The 25,024-nt window shown below is 36.6% G+C and overlaps 1 protein-coding gene across 5 annotated transcripts; it reads right to left on the reverse strand.

Annotated features, from left to right (window-relative positions):
* Nucleotides 1-594: 594 nt before the first annotated feature.
* slc25a37 (solute carrier family 25 member 37) lies at nt 595-23,544 on the reverse strand. 5 transcript variants are annotated; one of them, XR_014028946.1, is made up of 6 exons: nt 23,234-23,544; nt 8,158-8,386; nt 6,817-6,873; nt 4,958-5,535; nt 4,797-4,855; nt 714-1,341 (listed from the first exon to the last, which is right to left on the reverse strand). XR_014028946.1 is itself a non-coding variant. In XM_081349084.1 (4 exons), the coding sequence occupies exons 1-4, from the start codon at nt 23,423-23,425 to the stop codon at nt 4,988-4,990; spliced, it is 1,026 nt and encodes a 341-aa protein (XP_081205210.1). In that variant the 5' UTR covers nt 23,426-23,544; the 3' UTR covers nt 3,630-4,987. The 5 variants fall into 5 exon arrangements, 1 of the variants encoding a protein (XP_081205210.1); XR_014028947.1 differs by having other exon boundaries at nt 714-1,866; XR_014028945.1 differs by having other exon boundaries at nt 595-1,866; nt 4,797-5,535.
* Between the last annotated feature and the right edge of the window lie 1,480 nt (nt 23,545-25,024).

Below are 25,024 nucleotides of genomic sequence, written 5' to 3' on the forward strand. Positions count from 1 at the left end.
TTCTCGTCATCTCCCAAAAGCCAAGCCAATGTTGTTTCTGGTTTTAATTACGAGCTCTGTCTCGTTCTCTTCTCCTCTCTTCGGTGTTTGTTTTAAACGGGTGATTCCCCGGAGGTTGGAGATTTAACTGCTCCATGTCAACCTTAATTTCTTGCTAGTTGTGACAAACCTCTGCCACTGGACACCAGAAACTTCAAAAGTAGCCGGAGCATCTTTTCTCTATTTACGGATATGGAGACATACGGGCGAGTGACGCATGTGCGCGAAAACCATCCCAAAACAGGTCTAAAATATAATAGGCATATCATAGTGAATCAGGGTAAGGATTAATGCATTGACTTATTTTATAAAATTATATTAATAAAAATAAATAAAAAAAGTTTCAACAAATGACAGCATCACCTACCATAAAATCATGTCATAAGTGCACTGTGGACATGTCCACAGGTTATAATAGTTTAACTATATATTTTTTAAATATAGAAATTGAATTTTAAAATGAACTTCAGCCAAATAACTATTTCATTCAAATAGAAAAAAATAAGATATTAATAATAACGTGTTGCATATAGTCTATTTAAATTCATTTTGTTTCTGAATTTAATTATTTTTTATTAACAGGACATAAAATGAGCCTTCCAATCAACTCACACATAGCAATACATTCATACAATGGTTCAAACTTCGTTTTACTTAAAAAGACGCATTTACATCATTTGATCATTGTGCATTTTATTTCAGCTCCAGTGTTCCAAACTGTAGCAGCATTTCCACCAATCAGTTTCTACATTTTTCATTTTCATTGCAGTAAAAAACAAACTTGCGTACACTAGATGGCACTATCTTTATCAAAAATCCTCCCACTTCTTCTGCAATGTGCGCACAAAGCGGCCGGGACATGAATGCGTTTATGTTGCATATTGAGCAATACTGCAGCACAATTAATGTGGCAAATATCAGGATATGACATCGGTACATCTGTTTTCTCAATGCATGGTATACGTAGTGATGATCAGGCGAGATCAACATACACAAAACCAACGGAATGTTATTAATATTCCACCCAAATGCAAAACTTTTAACATGAGGGAAATGAAATACTGAGTCAAATACAATGTGTATTTTAAAACAGCTAGTTTGCAGAGCAATTACAGATACGAAGCATTCAAAAATGCTGGTCCCAGAGGAAACAAACCCATGGGGTTTCCACCGTACAACATGGAGCCAGCCAAAGGGTAACGGAAATTTGTCCTTGGTCAATCAAATAAAAGGCCAAACAGGCCCATTATGACTAATATGAGCACATCCATCTTCTCAGTCGTAATGAACCGACTACGCATCCTAAAAACAAGAAAAGGAAAACCTAAAACACATCACAATCTCAACACCTCCAACAGTTAGTCATATATAAAGCTATACTGTAATGGTAATGTTGTGAGTGAATGAGTCAATTTCTTTGGTTCCTAGATGCTATAGTTAAAAATAGTGGTCTGGAAACACACAAGCAAATGAAGCACTAAACCAATAAGCATTTAATCAAAGGCAAACAAACAAAACTCTCATTGGACCGGCATTAAGGAATGTCCAATCCTCCTGAGCTGAAACAAACAGAAGGACAAAAGTCCAAGGGAACCGGAAGTGAGAGAGGACACAGGAAAGGCACAGACCACACAGCTAGAAGAGCAGAAACACTCTCACACACACCGTCCCGTACGCCGCACAGGTTACAGAGATGTGGACAGTCCTTTGCAAATGTTTGGTGATGTGCAAAATAAAGCACTGGCGCTGTGATATCTAAGGCTGAAGGGGCTTTTGGTGTGCGTTTCATCTGTGGCTCCAATAACAGGACGTCATCTCAGTCAAGAGCTAAAAGTCAAATCAAATATATTCAAAATGAAGAACTCTTACAAATACTATACACTATTTACAAATCTATTCCTTCACTTGCTTGATTATTGTGCGTGATTCCAGTGCAACGCCCTTAAAGGGATAGTACACCAGAAAATGTAAACTCTGTCATCATTTACTCGCCCTCAAGTTGTTCCAAACCTGTGTGAGTTTCATTCTTCTGATGAACACAAAAGATATTTTGAAGAATGTTGGAAGCTAGACAGTGAACGGTAGCCGTTGACTTCTATAGTAGGAAAAAACTACTAGTTGGCTACCGTCAACTGTTTGATTACCGACATTCTTCAAAATATGTTGTGTGTTCAACAAAAGAAAGAACCTCATACAAGTTGGCAAATGATGACAATTTTAATATTTGGGTGAACTATCCCTTTAAGAGCATGTGCTATATGTCATTTGCCAGGAACGAAAACTATTAAACCAACATATTGGGCCTCACTCAGGAAATTCAAGCAGAACAAATGCGTGTAAAAAGAAATTAGCAAAGTCTTACAATTTTTTTTTAATTTTTTAAAAAGTTAGTTTACCCCCAAACAATTTAATTCTGTCATTTATTCACCCATATTCTAACCATAGGGGTTGAACGGCTAGTCGACTTTAATGCTCTGCTATGAGCTGTAAGCTTGACCTCGACTAGTCGCTGATCGTGGCCTATAGAGGGCGCTACAGGATAAGAAATCTTTGAAGTCCACTTTTACACTCTGTTTAAGTTAAAATGACAAATAAATGTATATTCAGAGAGCGCTCCACAAGATTTGTTTGATTATAACATCTGGATGCTCAATTCATCGCGTGAATGCGCGTTTTAGACAGCTTATTGTACAGGAAAGTTAATCGTCATTCTAAACTGCTTCTACATTACGCACACATACACAAAAGCGCACAAATCACGTGCAGATCGCACACAGAAACATTCACAGAAATGTATTGTCATCACTGTTCTGTGATTTATCAATAATATAGGTTAGAAACTGAAAAGTTCTAGCATATATTTCATCGTAACTAAAACTCAAAGCTTCACTATTAGTAGAGAGACGCTGCCAGGGAGAATTAATTCACACACAATCGTTCTCTCACCAATGCATTCATTTAAATGTAACCTTTACTGTGCTACTTTATCTGTATCTGATTTAGGACGAGCAGAAATCTGGGGGAAATATAATGACCCAAAGGCAAAAGAACTAATAAAAAAAGCTGTTATGTAGCGCTGTCATATGCCATAGCTGTGCACAAGGCAACCCGCGTTCGAGTCTCAAATCGAGGTTCATCTTATTTGTTCATGACGCCATCAGCGACTAGTAGACGCCGACTCTGCTTTGATCACATAAATGTCGACTTTAAAACAACCTGAAGTAGTTCAACCCCTAATAGTTTCGTTTTTTTGTCCCTCCATTGAAAGTCCGCACAACCCAAATCTTCAAGCTTCATGAAGTTCATAAAGACATTGTAAAAGTGATCCATGTGAATCAAACATTTTAATCCAAATCTTCTAATCAAATATGACCTGACGTGCCCAAATTAAATCTGTTCATCATATAAAGCGATTGTGCATCTTCAGAAGAGTTTGATGATGTCTTTATGATGTTTTTGTAGCCAGAAAATGTTGGTTGTGTGGACTTTCAACGGATGGACAAAAAAAATCTTTATTTGTGTTTCGAAGATGAACGAAAGACTTCTGGGTTTGGAACGACATGAGGGTGAGTAAATGAGGACATTTTATAGGTGAACTATCCCTTTAAATCTTTAATTACGAATTTCATGGAGGCCCGATATGCAGAACCTGCGCCTTCAATGTCTTAATATCAACCCTGTTTGCGTTTCATAACATCTACTCTGAGTAAAGGTCTATTTCTGGCAAAAAAGGTAAGCTCTATTCTGATAAGTCTCCAGATTCACAGAGACGGAACACAAAAGAAACAGAATAAACCTGGTCCCAGACTGACATGGATCACCAGGGGAGGAAAACAGCTATGAAACCTTATCTGTAATTCATTAAGGAATTGTGATTTCAACTGCAGCTTTAGCTTTAGTCTTACAAGCTGAAGACCTTCCAAAGCTGCGAAACCCTCTGCATAGATCATGTCTCAAATTCTATATAAATATCAATGTATATAAATATATTGATGGCAATTATGTCATAAAACAACAAAAGAAAAAGTTATCACACGAAAAAAAAAAATCAACTTTCACTGCTAAAGTAAAAGTAATTCAGAATGCATTAGCAGAGGAATCCTTATACGTTTCAGAAATCCCAAGTGCTTTAGTGTGATGAAATCAGGCGATTTAATTAAATTAGCATCCAATTCATTCTTTGGAAATCAAATTCTTAAAAATGTAAAGTATAAAATCACATTTGGATCATCTAAATGAATAAAACTGACTTTTTCAGGGTAAATTAAATGTTTGTTGTTCATGTTGTAAAAATTATAGCGGCCAAAATTGCCAACTGTACTTCCATTCCTAATAGCCTTGATTTATTTCAGTCAAATTTAATATGCCATCTTCCCTGACTAGTACATAAAGATGTTCTTAATAATCACATTAAGGTTTTTAAAAGAGCAGTGTGTCCAATTTAAAAAAGTTTGAAACCCAGGCAGCTTTTATAGATGATTAGGCAATAAAAACAAAAATAAAAATTGGTCTGATTATTGCGCAGCAAAATTTAGAAATGCCTTCAATTATTAAAAATAATTAAAATAAAAATTAAACTCTCCTGAACCCCTAAAAAATGGAAAAGTCCAGAAGAGCCAATAAAGTCCAAATGGACTTGTTTTGAGAAGACAGTATGAGCGCATACATGAATATAGATGCGCATCCATACACCATCACGCTCAATCATAAATATGTAATGTGGGTGAGAATACAAAAGGACATCTACACATCTTTACCTTTCCGTTTCAGTCACGTTTAACAGAAACGTTCTGTAGTGTGCAGCGTCCATACATTCCTGTAACAACATTAAACTCTTCCAATAAATTAAAAGGTTCGAGACTGGAGTGTCTACTGCATTTCTCTACATTCCCCCTCTCTCTTCCAACATGATCCTCACACTCGCTCTTTGGATCGGCCGGGTCGGGCCTCATGTGGGACTGGCCTTGTGAGTGTTCCTCCCCAGTTCCTGGATGTGTGGCTCGTGTTGGGTCAGAAAGTACTTGAAGAACTCGTAGACGGACCAGGCGATGGCCGTAGACGGCATCTGATAAATGACCCGAGCTTGGATGCCTTTAAAGAACGCAGGAACGCCTCCCAGCCGGTAAACTGTCCTGAGCGCGTTGACCATCCCCGAGAGATGCCCGCTAACATGCGCGGAGCTGAGCGCCACGTTCTCCTGCGTGTTCAGCAGCGTCTTACACACGTCTAGAGGAGTGGTAATGGCAGCGGACACGGCTCCGGCCGCCGCTCCCGACACGATGTGCGTTTCGGGCCGGTACTGGCGCTCTGGGTTGAAATGTTCCTGCATGAACTCGTACGTGATGAAGTGAACGGCCTGGAAGGGGATGTTCATGGTCAGCTGAGTGCTGTAGCTGCGGTAGAAGGCGGCCAGTCCTTCCTTACGGCTGATCGTCAGCACGCAGTCGTACAGGCTTCGGTACGGAGAGTTATACATCTGCATCCTCTGCTTCACCACTAACAGAGAAGAAAAAGACGTATATAAACGAAACACTCATGTAACTCTCTGAAGAATGCAGTCTATGCCAACTGTTATGAACCATGGTTAATAATACACCAAGCATTCATGTGTTATAACTAGTAAACTATAGATGTGTGTGACGTGTAAAATGTATTTAGGAGTACGAGTGTGGATAAAAAGTTAGTTTTGTTCAATTTAATCATTTAATATCTTAACTCCTCTCTGGTACTGGGTGCTTGTCAGTCAAAAATGACAGCTTTTTTTATTTTAACGAAATGATTGTACTATTTTAGTTCGATAGAGTTTTTTTTATTTAATATTTTGTGTTTTTAATTGGATTTTATGGAACTAAATTATACTTATGCAGTAGTTATAATCCATTTCTTCACTTTTTTGAGCATGGACCTGAAATTAAATTGTTATAAATCTTGAGTGCTTTGGAGCACAGACTTCAGTATGGTCTTTTTTTTACATTTATTGTTATGAAAAATGCACAAAAATACCATTTTCAATTATTATATAAAATATCTAGTTCACTCTAAAACTGTGAGAAAATCAAAGCCATAGCAGCTTGTTTAGATTTAAACAAACTGTCTTCCAAATTTGAGGTTGATATCTCAAAAAATTAGCTTTCAATAAAAATATATTTGGTACTAAACGCTTCCACTAGATGAAAATTGTCTCCAATTAATTTCCAATGTGCTAATTTTTGACCACGAACAATACAAGTGAGACTACAATACAAGTGTGAGTGGCTTACGTGTGATCGTGAATTGGAAAGTGAAAGTAAAAAACGAGCACGCAATCAAAAGCGATTTCAATAACGCGCATATTGATAGTGGTTTCCTGATACCCGCAAATTATATACAATATAATTACCCAACTATATAATTCAAGAGAGTGTAAAATGCTGATCTTGGCGAGGATTCACGTAAACACAGTCAGTTATGTTTCAAGTGAACGTTAACAGTTGAGAAAGAAAACTGCATGTGTAACAGTATAATGGATCCGTGCGTCAGGTCTTAAAGTGACAGCCGTCTAATATAGCTTCTGCCAAATTATGAGATAATATTAAACCAATTCTATATGGCAGTTTTCCCCCATGGTATCGATGTCAAAATTGTGGCCAGTGAAAATGCTGCTGAGTGGCTAGTGACTTTGGAAAACCAGGAGCCACAGTTGCTGGACAGCAAATAAGTTAATGTCAAGTCCTGCTCATAACAGTACCAAAAATATAAGATTTATTATTGACGGTATTGACAGTGGAAGAAGAATACCTTCTGCTGGGTTCATGATTCCATCATGGAGGACAGTAGCAACACTCCCTGCCACACCTGAAGTGGAGAAGAGAAGAAAATTCACCATATCAAGTGACAACATGTGGAAAAACTAGAACAGAAACTCATGTCTCTTTTCCCCAGACAAGATAGCACTCTACTTTCCCTTTCATTTCCCAAAAACAACCCTGACCTGAGCCTTTCGAATTATAAACCCTCGATCCCTTGCTCTTTGGTTCTAAAGTCAGAAATCTATAGACATTCAATGGACAGAGGTTATCATGTCACAATATATTGCAATACAAAAATGCAACAATATGTATCGTGGATAGTGACAATATATATTGTGTATAGTTCGCCCCAAAATAAACATTACTGTGTGAGAAAAAATTCAAGTTTTCAGAGTTTTAGTGTAGGGGTGTAACGATACCCTAATTTCACGATTCGATACATATCACGATACTGAACTCACGATATGATATTATTGCGATACTCCAAGACATATAATAAAAGATTAAGAAAAAATGTACTGTTGATTAAATGCTAAATTTGATATAACATTGCGGGTGTAAATGAATAGGCTTGGACAATGGTGACACCAGTATAAATATATTCATGATTCTGAACCTGAAAATACAGAATTATTTTAGACGAATATGCTTGCACTCTGTCACTGGCTAGATATATTTAAAATAATGTAGGCCACTTTTACTGATAACATAAGACTTATAACATAAGCATTATCAGGACCCATAATATTCACCCATTATTATACATCATATACAACATAATATATTGTAGTTTAATGTAGTACTGACTCTGAAAACTTCAATTTTTTCTCACAGGGTAATTTTTATTTTGGGTGAACTATCCACGATACATATTGTTGCATTTTTGTATTGCGCTATATTGTGACACAATATATTGTTACACCCCTATTTTAGTGTCAACAATAAACTACTATATAATGTTGAATATACTGTATAATAATTCAATAGGGGAATATTTGTGGTCCTGATAATGCCAAATATTATTTGGCCAACATTATTTTAAATATATCTAGTCAGTGACAGAGTGCACGCATTTTCATCTACAATAATTCAGTATTTTCAGCTCCATGAATATTGTTATTCTGGTGTCTCTATTGTCCTGTGCGTTGGGTTTCCAGCACCAAGTCCAAGCCTATTCATTTACACACACTATGTAATATCAAATTTAGCATTGTAATCAACAGTACATTTTTGTTAACCATATGTCTTGGAGTATTGTAATAACCCAAAAATACCAATTATCCCTAATGGACACTCATAAAGACTTCAGGAAACGAAGCGCTTCTCCTACCGTTAGCAATGTGGCTGTTGCCGCCGTTCTGTATGACGTCACTAAGGCTGCGTTTGATTCGCTCGTAGCAGGCGAAATAGAGCGCGTGTGCGGGACCGGCCCCCAGTACAGTGATATTGAGGCCCCTCAAGGGCCGAAGGAGGCCCTCAGTCCGCACAATCCTCTTCAGCGCTCCGTACACGCTGCGGTACTGGGCATTTGGGTTCGGCTGTAAACTCTGCATACGTGTCTATGAACAGAAAGAGAGTAGGATATTAGGATAATCAACCATAAAAGGAATAATATTTGATATGCAAAGAAACAAATATATTTACAAACAGGAACAAGACCTAATCATAAAGATCGGTTCCCGTTTCTTCTATTCTGACTTCTGATCTAAAAAAAATCTGATATCATAATGTTTTACAAAAAGATAATTTACAGAGACACCCAAAAATAGATATTTCGTGACAGAAACAAAATTTGTTAACAAAAATGGAAGGAAATACCAACAATACGTAGACAAAGATAGAAGCCGTCCATCTTTCTGCTTACCCAACATTAAACAACGCTATAAAAACATGCTTTGTTTAATGTGAATGAATTGGCACAAATCATCATAACACACATAGTTTAGCTGAGCCAGACTTTTGACTATCAGAATAAAGCCTGATACACACACTGCCGTTTATTGTGCCCAAAAAACGCCCGCTCAGACATGAAGAGACGAGCAACATCATGTTTAACATTACCACACAGTTTAGTGCCACCCATACTTCTGGAGGGAGTATAGGCGTCACACACTTTTAAGTAATTAATTTAAAAATTAATTTTGATTCAGAAAAATTGACTAATGAATAATGAAGTTTAATAAATTTATTGATTATAGCTCATTTATCTGTACAATTCACAAATCAGATACAATATATAGTAGGGGTGTAACGGTTCACAGTGTAAAAACAAAAAACCTCGCACCACGGTTCATCTTAAATCTGATCGGCTAATGTATGTTTCTGTCGGTGGATAATCATTCTGGCTTCTCAATACATTACAACACCGATGATCAAAAAACATGAACAACTAGACCTTTTTTTTCACTAGACCATGGGGAAAAGTTAAATCATTCACTTGACTGAACATGATGTATAAGATGAGTCATAAAAACAGTTCATCACATCTTTCTGACTTATTTCAGAAGCAGCATCATACAGTACTACATTCTCTATAATAAATGATTCAATAAATACATTTTTAACAGTCACTTGTCGCCACCTAGTGATGAAAATGTAATCGATAAATGTGTTATTTTAAGCACCAAGTTCTATCAAAAGCTGATTTACTCTATTTTGAACGCTATCGTAGACATCAGTGTTTATATTTGAACTTTAAACTTTTATCCCAGCACTTCTATGATAATTTGAACTATTGCATCACAGAAATAATGATACTATGAGGTTGAAAAGACTGCCGTTTCATGACTACTCTCTCTGGTCAGCTTTGAATGTTGCGATATGATTTTGTCAAAGGTTTAATAGACAGACGAAATGGAAGATCGCGTGGGTGTTTGAATCGAGATCGCAGTCTTTTCAAGATGAATCGTGCAGCTCTGTTGTCTTATCTCTCTCTCAGCATATGAGTAGCTCGAGGGCTTTTCAGTGTGTTCAGTCTCACGTTGCTTTCACGTGTCCACTTGAAAGGGATATTACGTCACTCACAACTCAAAAATAATGACACATTTCATCCTCAGTTGAAACGAAAGTAGCTAACGTCTGTCAACCTCGTCTATAAGCAAGGACAAAATAAAGCAATTTAATTTGAATTAATATCGATTCTGTAATAAAAAAAACGATTTTAAAATCTAGCCCTAACACTTATGCTATCTGTGTTTAAACTAAACTAATTTAAGACTTGCAAATTTAATCATTCAAGCGCACTCATCTGAAGCACGCGCACAGAAAGCCGTGCATCAGACAGCGAGCAAATATTGAGTTATCTTTCAAGTCTTGCGCTTGAACGGACAAATTCACACAAAAATTATGTCAACATGTCCGTCTTGGCAAGGATCCTAGCAAACATAGGAGGTTATGTCTTAAGTGAACGTAAACAGTCGAGAAAGACAACATGTGTATCAGTATCAGTGTACTGGATCTGTGCATTATCTCTTAAAGTGACAGCAACCTAATATTCCTGCGGTCTGTGTTTTTAATGTTAATAAAACAACAAGAGACAAGGAAATCACTCACTGCTCTTGACTGCATAGCTTTTGAAACTTAAATAATGATTAATCTATATCTAATTTATACAATGAAGATCAGGGCTTGAATTTCAGTGCGGGATTGCGGGTATTGCGCATATTTTTTATCATTCCCGCAGGTCTCCCATTTATAATGCGGGAAATTCCCGCAAACATTGATTCACTTCAGCATGTTGGTTGTATTAGTAAATGAATCCACACAGATTATAAAATCAAATCAGTCATTTTAAATCTGTCTGCGAGACGCAATTTCACATTCAGCGGCGCTGCGTCTTTTATCTCTCGTCTCTCTAAATGGGTTGCACAAGGTAATCGTTAAGCGCGCAGCAGGCGGCGATAATACTCTCTCGCATTTCGGGAGTCGGACTCGGGATAGACGGAATTGTCACTTGCATAATCGGGCCAGCATTGCATCATGAGTAACTAAAGTTTACCATTTGCACGTCTTTTTAAGTCTCACCAGTTTAAACATTCACGCGATTTTAAACTCTTCGGTACTTGCGCGCTGTCTGAGAGATAGTTTTTCTCTGCACACATACATAGAGTAAAGCCGCCTCACATACAGCTCGCGGGTCACAAAAGTTATTTTTCGTGGATTATATCGCTTTAACAGTCAAAAACATAAGAAAATTATGTCAATTTCGGTCTTGAGTATCCTCTAAACACAGTCGGTTATGTCTTGAATAAGCATAAAGCGCATGTGACTGTATAATCAAAACAGGATCCGTGCACTAGCTCTTAAAGGGACAGCAGCCGTATCGTGTCTGTCATTCATTTGTTTGTCAAAACAACAAAACATAGCTTTCATTTTAAGGAATCAGGATTAATAGCCTATTTATTTAATTTAGTCAGGACTAAAATACTACCCAGTGTTATTTTACATTTGATTACTTTATTCAGTCTCTGTAGTATTTCTGAAAACTAGTTTTAGACCTAAGCAAAAACTTCTCTTTTTTTCTCTTTATTGGTATCTTTATTCTATTGTAGGCTATTTATTTGTGCTACTTTTTTCAATTTAATTCAAAGATTGAAATCAAGCTACCTTGAGTTGTGTAAATTCTTAAGAACAAAATGACCCCATGGTAAAAATGCAATGAGTAAGCATACATTTAGGCGAGATAAATGTAATTAAAAAAAAAGTCTAAAACTCCCCCCTCAAATTAAAAATCCCCCCCCCCCATAAGAATCACCTAAGGGGGGATTTCCCCCCCAATTTCCAAAATGAAATTCAGGCCCTGAAGATTATATGTAATGTTCGCATTTGATTACTTCATTCAATTTCTGTACCTGAAAACTACTGTTACAACAATCTGAAAAAGCTGAAAAGCACTGTTTATTTTATTTCTATCTTTGCTCTATAGCCTAGTATTTGTGCTTTTGTTTGTAGTTTGATTATTTGTTCTTATTTTCTTTATTTTTATTTGACAGTAGTCCTTTTTTTACCCTGAACATACCGAACCGTACCGAAACCGTGATAAAAACCGAACCGTGAGTAATTTGAACTGTTACACCCCTAATATACAGCTTGTGAGCAAATTTCGCTATACAACTGCAATATATATCCTCTGAAATATTTTAGGCAAAAAAGGACAGCTAGACTGCAACGCACATATGATGCATGATGAAGTGACAGAGTCATTGAAGTAGGTCTATATATAGTACATTTTTCCTCATTATCCATCCAAATCTACCACTTAAACTTAAACCCTAGACACACCGGTGAGACCGGTTACAGCTTACCTTGAGCAAGATGTTATTACAGCTAATCAAAAGCTTTTCCATTAGCTCTTCTTTAACAAGAGAACTATACAAACACCCAAGTTTTAATTAACCCAAAACTACTCAATATAAACCCCCGTCATCAAACCACGACAGCTAGCTGGATAACAGACATCTCCTGGAAAATATTAACCTAGATGTGTTGTGTGGAAAATTCTGATCCATTTCAAACGATTCTGTAAAAGAAATCTGAGCAATGTTGTTAAAAACAAATCTATTTTAGGAATAAGAGTGCATTCTGGAGGGCTTTAGCGAATGAAAAGCAGAAGAACAGCTTAACATGCCACAGAAAACACTGAGCCAGAGTAGTTTCCTCAAATTAAGTCAAGAAAGACACAAAACGCCATGAAAATATACGTTTGAAACTCCAAACCTCAATGGGTTACACTTCCTCAGAGACAAAACAAACATAAATTTGAGTTTCCTAGTCGGAAATTGGACATGAACCCCTCTCAAGACAACAAAGCACTTGAACACGACAAGCTAATAATCACGACTTCAGCAGCGAAATAGCACATTAAGGCATGATCAAATACACTCCTGTATGTCCACAAAACAAAGCAATGACGGATGTACTCATTGTACATTTTCCCACTTATTATTACATATGAACATGAAATAAAGGCAGAGTGATGTGAGAAACAAAACCAGTACAGATATGTAGGAAATCAGCTGAGCAGTTAGACTTGTCTTGGTGAGTTAGGATGCTTCAGATTAGCAGGGAGGTGGAAAAACTGGCCCCGTCACAATCCCAGTTAACTGGAACAGGACTAAAGCCGGCTGGGCAGCCGGAGCAACGAGGGCGAGCTGGCAAGCCTGGCATGGCATTTGACCCAGCTCTTTTCAAACTACTGGAGCGTTAGGCAAAGAATACTTTGAAAGGCTGCGCACGAAACAGAGCGGAACTCGTAAGATTAAGTATAGGAGGGTTGAGCTTAAGCTTGGAGTGTTTAAACACACTAGAGGAGGCTGTACTGTACCAACTACCTCAGGGGAACTTAATGCCGCTAGTGCACTAGCTGTCCGTTCAAAATAAATGAAAAGAAACCTAACTTTGGGGATTTGTTGCTTTTTCCAGTAACACTTTAGTTTATGGTCCAATTCTCAATAACATGCATATTACTAGGATATTGGTGTTTATTAGTACTTATAAAAGCATATATTAAAGGGTTGGTTCACCCAAAAATGAAAATTCTGTCAGTAATTACTCACCCTCATGTTGTTCCAACCCCGTAAGACCTTCGTTCATCTTCGGAACACAAATTAAGATATTTTTGATGAAATCTGAGAGCTGATCACTCCTCCATAGACTTCTAAGTGATTGAAACTTGCTGGCCCAGAAAAGTTATTAAAGAGATCGTTAATATAGTCCAAGTGACTACAGTGGCTCAATCTTAAGTTTATCAAGCGACGAGAATACGTTTTGTGAGCAAAAACAAACAAAAATAACAACATTATTCTACTATTCATTTCCTTCTCTCAAGGCCTCGAGTTAGTTTACGTAGTGTTTTTGCGTAGCGCGTCTGTGTTGCACATCATCACGCATCACATGACAAGCGTCAACCAATAGTGAGCCTACGTGATGACGTGCAACACAGACGCGCTACGCAAAAACACAACGTAAACTAACTCGAGGCCTAGAGAGAAGGAAATGAATAGTAGAATAAAGTCGTTATTTTTGTTTGTTTTTGCGCACAAAAAGTATTCTCGTCGCTTGAGCAACTGATTGAGCGAAGATTGAGCCACTGGAGTCACTTGGACTATATTAACGATCTCTTTAATAACTTTTCCGGGCCAGCAAGTTTCAATCACTTAGAAGCCTATGGAGGAGTGATCAGCTCTCAGATTTAATCAAAAATATCTTAATTTGTGTTCCGAAGATGAACGAAGGTCTTACGGGGTTGGAACAACATGAGGGTGAGTAATTACTGACAGAATTTTCATTTTTTAGGTGAATTAACCCTTTAATGCCTTATTCTACATAATATTCAACATCCCTTAATCCACCAAATACCTAAACTAAGGTATTTTTAAGCAGTAATTAGGAGTTTATTGAGGCAAAAGTCATAGTTAAAAGTTAGTCAATAGTGAGATTTGGACCCTAAACTAAAGTGTGACCATCTTTCCTACTGTACCGAACCCGTATCGAATCGTGACTTCTGTGTACCGTTACACCGCTACTGGGATACCGAAATGTTTTTCTTGCATCATTAGCCGTGTTTCCATTACAGATTTGCGAAAAACTTTTGTGATATTTTCTAAATGTTGAAAAAAACTATTGGGAAATGACGGCGTTTCCATTGACTGATGTTATGCGACTAAAATGTAATTTTATTCCTCTCGCAATAAGTCCTTCCAAAAATCAAGACGTAGGCGTGTTATCACAGCATTAATGGCTCATATTTCTCCCTCCCATCTTGAGAAATTGTGGCATTTCTTTGTTGTTTAGAATCCAGAATTCCCGTCAAACTTTTGTCTTTTATGAGTAACTTTAATGAAGAACTCTGTCTCGTCTTCTGTCCAAACACACCGTGTCATCTTTAAAGAATAGTCGACTTTTACGTACAGCAGGTGACCTGTCAATGCGGAAAAAACGTTTCCATTGCATTTTTCCGGATTGCCTGATAAACCGCCTCATGCGAGCATGAAAACTTTTTTTGTGAAATTGGCATGTTTCCATTGGGTGTATTTTCAATTCGCAATTTCAGTTTGAGCAATTTGAAGGTAGGCTAATGAAAACGCAGCGATTCAAAGCGTCTCTCTATTGGCTTTATGCAGCTGTAATTAATTGAAATTATATGAAAGCTTAAACTGAACTGCTAAACTCAAACGCCTGTTGTTGTAACAGTGAGGTGACAGTCTCGACAGGAATGTGAGTAGGCCTATGTACCGTAAGTGTGCACATAACTGCCTGTTAATCAACCTAGCCCAAATGCAATAGACACTCTAGTACATTCACACCCTTCTGGATGTGTGAGATTACGACCTCTGCCCCGGCCCACCCATGGGGAGTGACACACACACACACACACACACACCACACACACACACACACACACCACACACACACACCACACACACCACACACACACACCACACACACCACACACACCACACACACCACACACACCACACACACCACACACACACACACACACACACACACACACACACACACACACACACACACACACACACACACACACACACACACACACACACACGCCCGTCTGTCGGTCCGTTCTACACTGATTAACACCGTCAGGCTGAACATTCAAATCAGCTTTCACATGTCATTGAAATTGAATCATGTTTTATTTGTAGTCATTGTACTTCCAAATACAGGAAATATAAATTATAATTGAATATGCAAATCGGCCATATACCATTTAAATTGGAAAAATAATAATGGCTAATAAGCTACATAATATCTAAAATAATGTTCACTGTATTTTTAATCAAATAAATGAAGCCTTGGTGAGTATAAGTGATTTTATAGATATTAATTTACAAAAATGTTACTGACCCAAAACTTCTGATTAAAAAGTTTAACTTAATTGTTTTGTACCCTGGTCATGCACACATTATAATATATTACATGGCATATAATATCCATGTGGAGCAAGGGGATACAAATACATGTTATTACAGAAATACATTTGTATCATCTTTCTATACGTTTGCAATACTACTTTTCAAAACAATTGCTACAGTTATACTATGGATAATATGCAAGAACTATGGAAGATATTCAAAAGAGCAAGTACAAGGTAGAATCAAGAGCTTTAAAGTCGGAGTTATGGGCCGAGCTATTAGTTAGCCATGTAAAAGTCCTTTGGTTCTACTGATATTTAATTGCAAAAAATAAATAAGAAATAAATGCTGTTTTAATTTGCCTTAAAATATTCCAACAGGTGCCTATAAACTCTGATTGAAAACTCTAAATTAAAATATTAAATGTGAGATCACATATGGGGATAAAAAATATGCAATATTATTGGCAATTGCATGTATTAATTCAATACAATCATAAAAATGTAATAGATAAAAAACAATATATAGAAGATTGTGGCACCAATGCTATTAGTCTGGAGGCCTGACAGTTAACTCAACACTTCAATGTAAACAATAACCTTTTTTAATCTTTACACAAGAGCACAAAGCTTGTGTTGTGCGTAAGATGGACAAAGAAGTGGTTCATTTGCATTGTTGTAATGTGTGTATTTTGGGTCAGTGTCTAGAGAGGAAAACACCGTCATTCCTCCGGTTTCTCTAGTATTGCTGCATCTCTCTGAATCACGCTCTGCCTCTTACTGGACATGCATCACATTCACAACACGAGGTCTTGCAGAGAGTGTCATTCATTCAGTGATTAAATGTGAAGGAAAAACTACAGATTAACGACACATTTAAGTGGGTGTTAAAGACTACATTACATGGTATTCGAAATTTGTAAATACATTTTGAGAGTCTGATTACAAAAACAAAAGTCTCACCATTAAAAGTCATGTCCCAATCACACAATTGTAATGTTCTCATTAAAATTGTATGTGGCCTTTATGACGGACTTGCACTGCTAATTTTGCACTTTACTGTATTTTCCTTTTTAAAGTGATTCCAATCATATTTTTCAAGCAATTCAAAACCATCATGGCGAACAGTGAAGTGTCTCAGCCGAAGGAAATAATCCATTATTTATTGGCTTTAATACATCAGGCAAATTTTCTTATCGGGCCGATAACGATAACATTAAAAATGAACATACATCGGCCGATATATCGTGCATTCCTAATCATTTTCATGATATTTAATTCATATGAAGACTTCGATTCCCGATCTGGTTCTTACTAGGCTCGGCTATCGCTGTAACCGGAAAAGCTTTTACCCGGCGTGGGCCATTCCGGAAGCCAGAAATCAGGGAGTGTGAAAGTGGCTAATCCGGTCAATTTTGGGCCCAATTCTTCCCTTCTGACAATCCTAGGTAAAGTCCCGATAAACTTGATGGTTCTATAGATAATCTTGTCTGATTTTCCTGTGGTGTGATGAGTGTTAGCAGTGAATGAATCTGCTCGGGAGAACATCGGGGCCGCAGCGATCTCAAATCGCAAATATCCAACATGTTGAAAATGTATGATCTTGACGATCGTGATCTCGATTCAAACACCCACTCGATCTTGTTCCTAAATGACAATGATAATAATATACCTAATAAACCTTGGACAAAATCATGCCAAAACATTCAAATATGTGTTTCGCGCTGCCGGTGATCCAGAGAAACCGTGTTGCCAAGTCTGTGGTTTTCCTGTGGAATTGGGCTACATTTTTTATTCATATTATCACAGAAGATAAAAGTTTATAGTTCGGATATAAGCACTGAAGTCGACAGAAGTGATCAAAATGGGGCAAATCGTCCCGAATAAGGATTTAAATGGCCAGCCTTTAATGAAGTGAGAGAGAGAGAGACGCCTCATTTCAAACTATGAAAAATATGCATTATGTGCACCATTCTTATTTCCTAAGAGTGTGACTGATCAGACATACACAAGGACTGTGTGTGTGTGAGTAAAGGTCATGTTTGGAAAAGCATGTCATGTCCTGAAACACTCCTCAGAGGTGCTTCTAGGAAGCGACAACCCTCGTAACGCTGGCAAGTCCCCCAGAATCTCTCACACATTGGAAATTCCAGTTTGACTGCAAAGCCTGAATCATTGCAACACTAAAACAGCCCGAGTTACTACAAACATGTGCTCCAGTCACTGAATTGCAACATGTTTTGGTAATTGTTTCAACATCACATTTAAGTTTGTATTCAAAACATACTTGTCAGCTTTAAAATAGCAAATAAAAAAAATAATCAGTCACTAATCAACATTTCCATCGCTAATATGGGCCTAAATCTCGGTGTCCCTTGTTCCCTTTCAACAGACAAAAGCTAGAGGAAGTATTGTACGCTTAATCGCTTTCTGGATGTTTGACAAATGATTTACAGGCCTGTCACATGAATCATTAAACGTCTTAATCTTCTGTTAGGAGTGTTAGAGGAATATAACCTACTTTCATAATGATCTCAAAATTTATTTAATTCCTCTTTTAAAAATGAAGACATGCAACAACTCAAGTGCTGTATATTTGAGCAAAAGAACATTAAACGAGATTTTATTGACTCAATAAACAGTCTATGATATGAGAGTATTGGGGTCAATGACACATTAAAGTGTATACGGTGAAGAGAAGGAAGAATTTTCTAAAAGGAAGGAAAGATTTTTTCAAAGTGTGCCAGTTTCCTAGAAAAGCACTCTTTGTTTTAAAGAAAATTTAAATTCAATTACTCTTAAAATGTCATGTGGTATAACAATTAAATTAAACGTTAAAGGTAATAACATATTCATTCGCACCTCGAATTAGGGCCGAGCGATTAATCAAAATGGTAATAAAATCGTGATGTGAGCATGAGCAATTTCTAGACGATGTGAAATCTGAAAGCAGCGCACCGAAATCAAGCGTGAGAACCGAACAGAGCGGGTTTACCGTGACGACATGGACGAAAGCACAGGAACAGGGAAGGGGAATTCAGCGCAGGCCGCAGGATAAGGACTTGGCCTAAAAATAATCAACATCCGTAGTTTGGGAATATTTTGGATAAAGGAGAGATGATGCATCATAGAGCCATGCAATTTGTAAGACCGGTCAAACTATCACTGTGGCAAAACTTTTGTGTAAAACTTTTTACTTTGAGCGCCGCGTAGAACACCGTGTCATTCGCGAGATGCTGCCAACAGTTAAAGACATCAGTCTACACGATTTACGCAAATTGCGATAAAAATCGTGATAGTATTTTAGTAGCCCTACCTCGAATACATACAAAAATAAATAAAAGTGCTTTAAATATAGCTTTCAAAGTCATGAATTTTCAAATATCATGAATTTTTAATCTATAAAATGTCATAAGTTTGGGAGAGTTGCACCACATGACATTTTACAACCTTAATTAACCATAAACAAATATATATGTACATCAAAAATATATATATATATATTTTTTTTTAATTAAAAACATGCTAATTATTGTAGAGGTGCATTATTGTGTGTATGAAATACATATTTGTATACTTTAGCCAAATAATTCATTGGTAATTATAGGCTAAGTTGAAAAGTTTGGATGCCTTAATTTGAATTTTCAAAAATCATGAATTTTTTATTTATAAATATCATAAGTTTGGGAGAGTTGCACCACATGACATTTTACAACCTTAATTAACCATAAACATATATTTATAAACATCAAAAATAATTTTAATTTAGAAATTAAAAACATGCTAATTATTGTAGAGGTGCATTATTGTGTGTATGAAATACATATTTGTATACTTTAGCCAAATAATTCATTGGTAATTATAGGCTAAGTTGAAAAGTTTGGATGCCTTAATTTGAATTTTCAAAAATCATGAATTTTTTATTTATAAATATCATAAGTTTGGGAGAGTTGCACCACATGACATTTTACAACCTTAATTAACCATAAACATATATTTATAAACATCAAAAATAATTTTAATTTAGAAATTAAAAACATGCTAATTATTGTAGAGGTGCATTATCGTATGTATGAAATGCATATTTGAATACTTTAGCCAAAAATTCATAGGTAATTATAGGCTAAGTTGAAAAGTTGTGATGCATTTATTTGAATTGGTCATTTTTTATAATTTTTTTAAAAACATTACATTTTTCATTGCCCATATGGTTTAGGACGGTTACATCAAATGAAGAGAGGGGTTATTTCATATGCAGAGACATCATTATGATAAATGATTTTTGTTTTTTAGAGCACCGTGTCATTCGCGAGATGCTGCCAACAGTTACAGACATCCGTCTATGCGATTTACAATAAAAATTGTGATAGTATTTTAGTAGCCCTACCTCGAATACATACAAATGTACACATCATAATCATAAAAAAGAAAAAAAAAGAAAAGTGCTTTAAATATAGCTTTCTAAGTCATGAATTTTCAATTTATAAATGTCATAAGTTTGGGAGAGTTGCACCACATGACATTTTACAACCTGAATTAACCATAAACAAATATACTATGTATGTGTGTGTATATATATATATATATATATATATATATATATATATATATATATATATATATATATATATATATATATATATATATATATATATATATATATATATATATATATATATATATATATAAATAATTTTAATTTTAAAAACATGCTAATTATTGTAGAGGTGCATTATTGTATGTATGAAATACATATTTGAATACTTTAGCCAAAAAATTTATTAATTATAGGTTAAGTTGAAAAGTTTGGATGCATTTATTTGAATTGGTCATTTTTTATTATTTGTTATTATAAAAACATCACATTTTTCATTGCCCATATGGTTTAGGACGGTTACATCAAATGAAGAGAGGGGTTATTTCAGATGCAGAGACATCATTATGATAAAAGATTTTTGTTCGTTTTTTTAAATAGCATGCAATAATTATTTACAATGAAAACAAGGACAATTGATAACGAAAAATTGGTCAGTTTTGATTTCATGTCTTAAATTTCTTAAATGTCACAAATAATAATTTCCTTATATTCATAATCATCATCATGAGAAAGATTCACCCTTTGTCCTACTAATGGCGTCTCCCTCTGTGATCTCTAACCGAGTTTCTTTCTCTGCGTCTGTCGTGGGCTAACACACACCCATGAACACACAAACCAATTACAGCGCAGAAATCCCTTCCAGGTGAAGTCCAGGGCCTCTGGTTTGTTAGGCATCAGAAGCGTCTCTGTGACTATGTGCTCTCCAGACACGTACCCGTATGCGGCTCTCAGTCGCGTAGAGCGAGCAAGTGAAATCTGGCAGCCACTAAGGAAACAATGACAATAGCCTACGCAAGTCCCACAGAATAGATGCAGAGAGCAATCTGGCACCGTGACAGATCACTTTCACTCGCAAGTTTCCCAAAAAGACTAAGTTAGGACACTTTTTGTACCCAAAGTACCAGTTTGTGAAGAGATAGGGCTAGAATACCTACAATAAAGAACTGGAAGCAAAGGACTGTTTTGTTCAGTGAACTAGCTGGCTTGGCAGGCTTGCGTTTGAATGAACTGTTGATTTAAAGCCGGACCGAGGCTAGTCTGAAGATTAGCGCTGCACTCACACACACACACACACACACACCCTGGCATTTCCACTCATCATCATGAGACGACAATGTCACCTCTGATGAAATATGCACAACAAGGGAGAAACAAAGATCACCTTTCGTTTCTCAAAAAGAACTCTATGAAATAATGAATCGGACCGGACAACTAAAATAACCCAAAAATACCAATTCCCCCAAAATAAAAATTCTATCATCATTGACTCAACCTCAAGTTGTTCCGAACCTGTATGAGTTCCTATCTTCGGCTGAACACAAAAGAAGATATTTTGAAGAAAGTCCGAACAGTTTCTGGTCCCCATTGACTTCCATAGTATTTTTTATTTTCATACTATGGAATTTGATTACCAGTATTCTTCAAAATATCTTCTTTTGTGTTCAGCAGAAGAAAGAAACTCATTCACATTTAGAACAATTTGAGGGCGAGTAAATGATGAGAGAATTTGTATTTTTGGGTGAACTATCCCTTTAAGTTAAAATCAATTTCCTCTTTTCAAGGACGCCGTGGCCTAGTGCTCAAAGTTCGCGGCTGCTAACTAACAGGTTGTGAGTTTACGCCGCAGCAAAGGCCCATAAACTAGCAGCATTATGGTCGTGACCCACATACACCCAGATTACTCAAGGGTAAGGCTTTGGGGAAGTGCACTTTAGCATACTTCTAAAACTTACTAGTAATGTTGAATGTAATGTTTTCAGACACCTAACTGCATGCAATTAAATGAAAAAGCACTATAGTTTGAATTATTAAACACAATTAGTTGAAGTAGATCTGTAAATGTAATTTCATCTATTGTTAATTTACCGACAAGCATTTATAATAAACTAAAATACACTTATTTGTATACACGTATAAAAAATACACATTTGTAATTATGAATTTGCAATTTAGTAGTACATTTAAAATACACGAACTGTACATATAATATCGAAAAACACACTACAGTTAAAACTGCGTTCTTTAAAGCACAATAAAAGATTATCAAAACATAAAGATTTAAAATGTACTTTAGGGTAAAACTTTTAATGTAACACTATTACAAAGTGCACTTTTTAAAAATGTAGGCTACTTAAACAGTCATTAAAGTGTACTCTCTTTAATTAGCCTTTTATTTCAGTACAATTATATACTCTGCAAAGAATTATGACAGCAAAAGTTTTTACATTGCTTTAACTCATCAAAGTTAAGCAATTTTCAACTTTTTAAGTTATACAAGTTTCAACTATTTGTATAAGTTTAATGTGATTTAAGTTGAAATTATTTAAACATCCAACTTGATTGTACTTAATTTAAGGCAGCGAGTGACTTTTAAGATTTGAAGTAAACTATTATTGTGAAGTAAACGATACAATCAAGCACACTTGTTTTCACAAGGAATGTCTCTACTAGGTTGATAAAGATGACTCATGCATGAATTAATGCATTAGGAGCATGACTTGCAGCTTTTATTGTGAGAGTTTGAACACAATAGTAGCACACACAGTATTTGTATTCTCTAAGCTCTAAGCATGTGCATTACCTGACACTGGAAAAGCCTGAGTTTAGAGAGAGACATCAGTGAAGGTCATTAGAGCAGCTGTCAGTGAAGCACACACAACAACTGATGCTAAAGGCAACTTTTCACTGCTGAAATGTAGTAAAGTGGTCATTCTCACAGCAAAAAGCATGGCCGACTGTGCTGGTTTAACTTGGTTTGTTGTTTTGAGACGATTTGAGAAGGTTTGAGTCATCAAGAGGTTTGCCATGCTGGTCTACTCTAACTTTTGTTTGAGAAGTACGCTTGAGTTCTGCGTCGCGTGGTTTCTACCAGCGCATCTGACACATGTTAGTGGATGTGTTTGTGTTGTGTAGAGTTGAGTTGAGTTGAGTTACCTTGACCGAGTCCACGGGGTACATGACTGTGTGCTCCAGCACTCCGGCCACGGCGCCCGCTGTCATGTGCGTGCCCAGCGACGCGTGAGCGGGCAAACTCTCGTAATCCGCCTCGCCCTCCGACGCCCCGCCGTCGCTGTTCACCTCCGACATCTCCACACTCGCCAGGACCGCGTCGCTGCGCAACTCCATGCGCTGGAATCGTTAAACCCACGCTTGATACGCGGAGATGTGAAGCGGCAACGCGAGCGCGCACATCACTATCACCACCACTGCCGACAACGTCATCTCAGCGACGCCGTGACGTCACTGTGACGCAGCGGTCGCGCGCCAGACTGTGAGAGCGGTAACGGGTGAAGGTGTGGCTCAAAGCTGACGTTACCAATAAAAAAATACTTTGATCTGGGAAAGTTTTGTGTTGTTTTTGAGTGATTCTTCTTTTCAGGAGTGTTTTCTATCTTGTTTTGGAATTGGTCTGTGATTAGGATGTATGAATTAAAGGGATAGTTCACCCAAAATGGAAAATTACTCACCCTCGAGTTGTTCTAAACGTATATGAGCTTCAGTATTGTCTTGAACACAAAAAAAGATATTTTGAAGAATGTTGGTAATCAAAGATATCTGGTCCCCATTGACTTGGTAGGAAAAAAAATACTATGGAAGTCAATGGGGACCAGAAACTGTTTGGTTACTGACATTCTTTAAAGTATCTTCTTGTGTGTTCAACAGAAGAAAGGAACTCATACAGGTTTGGAACAATTTAAAGGTTAAACTTTCTTTTTTGGGTGAACTATCTCTTTAGTGTAGCCTATTCTAATCAATTTCTTCTTTTTAACTGATCCTTCCTCTTTTGGCAAGTCTGAATGAAATTAGAAATACAGTTCATTCAGGTGGTTCGTTTCAGTGAAAGCGTGTGTGTGTGTGTGTGTGTGTGTGTGTGTGTGTGTGTGATATATCACAAACTTTTACGTAGGCCTATGATTAATCAATTTGACAGCACTAGTTATTTAGTTACAGTGGTTCCAACATACTATCCCTTCCTAATATAGTTTAAGTCCTAAAAACCCTGCATAAATGGTTTAAAAGCCATTTGTAAATCATCTTGAGAGAACCATTCAAAAGAACCGATGAGAATGATTCAGTCAGATCTTTTCTTTCCTAAACAAAGCTGAAATATCTGTAGTTATTTCTGTAATTATTCATCATTTCGCTGATGTTAATTGCAGCTCTTATGATTGACATTCCGCACATGATACATGTATCTATAGATATTATTGCTCCATCTGTGAGAGAGTGATAGTTTAGGTGTGTCTTTTCTCAGAAAGGATCTGAAGATCAGTTCGCCATGTTCCCTTTATCTGCTCACTTTGTGACTATGATACAGGGAATCTGGGTTTCACCAGACGTCCTCCTAACTCACACACACACAAGAAACATGTTAACATGGCAGTGCCGTTTGTGCTCCTGTGCGCTTAAGAATGAGTTCAGGGATGAAATAATCACACTTGTTAAAAAATACACTTCAGCATGCTTAAAAAAAAAAGAGTACTTATTACATAAATCATATAGCCTACTTTAAAAGAATATACTAAGTACAAACTAAATTAAATGTTTTTCGGACACTTAACTACATGTTATTTAATTACATGAAAATGTGTTATAGATTAAATGTAGCCTATATTAAAATAAATTAGCTGAACCAAGAGTGCTTTTTTGACCCACTGAGGATTTACATATACATATTTATATGTAATTTCATATTAACTAACTATTAACTATGACTTTTGCCTC

This window comes from Scardinius erythrophthalmus (genome assembly GCF_964197995.2).
Source record: "Scardinius erythrophthalmus genome assembly, chromosome: 20".
Lineage (NCBI taxonomy): Eukaryota > Metazoa > Chordata > Actinopteri > Cypriniformes > Leuciscidae > Scardinius > Scardinius erythrophthalmus.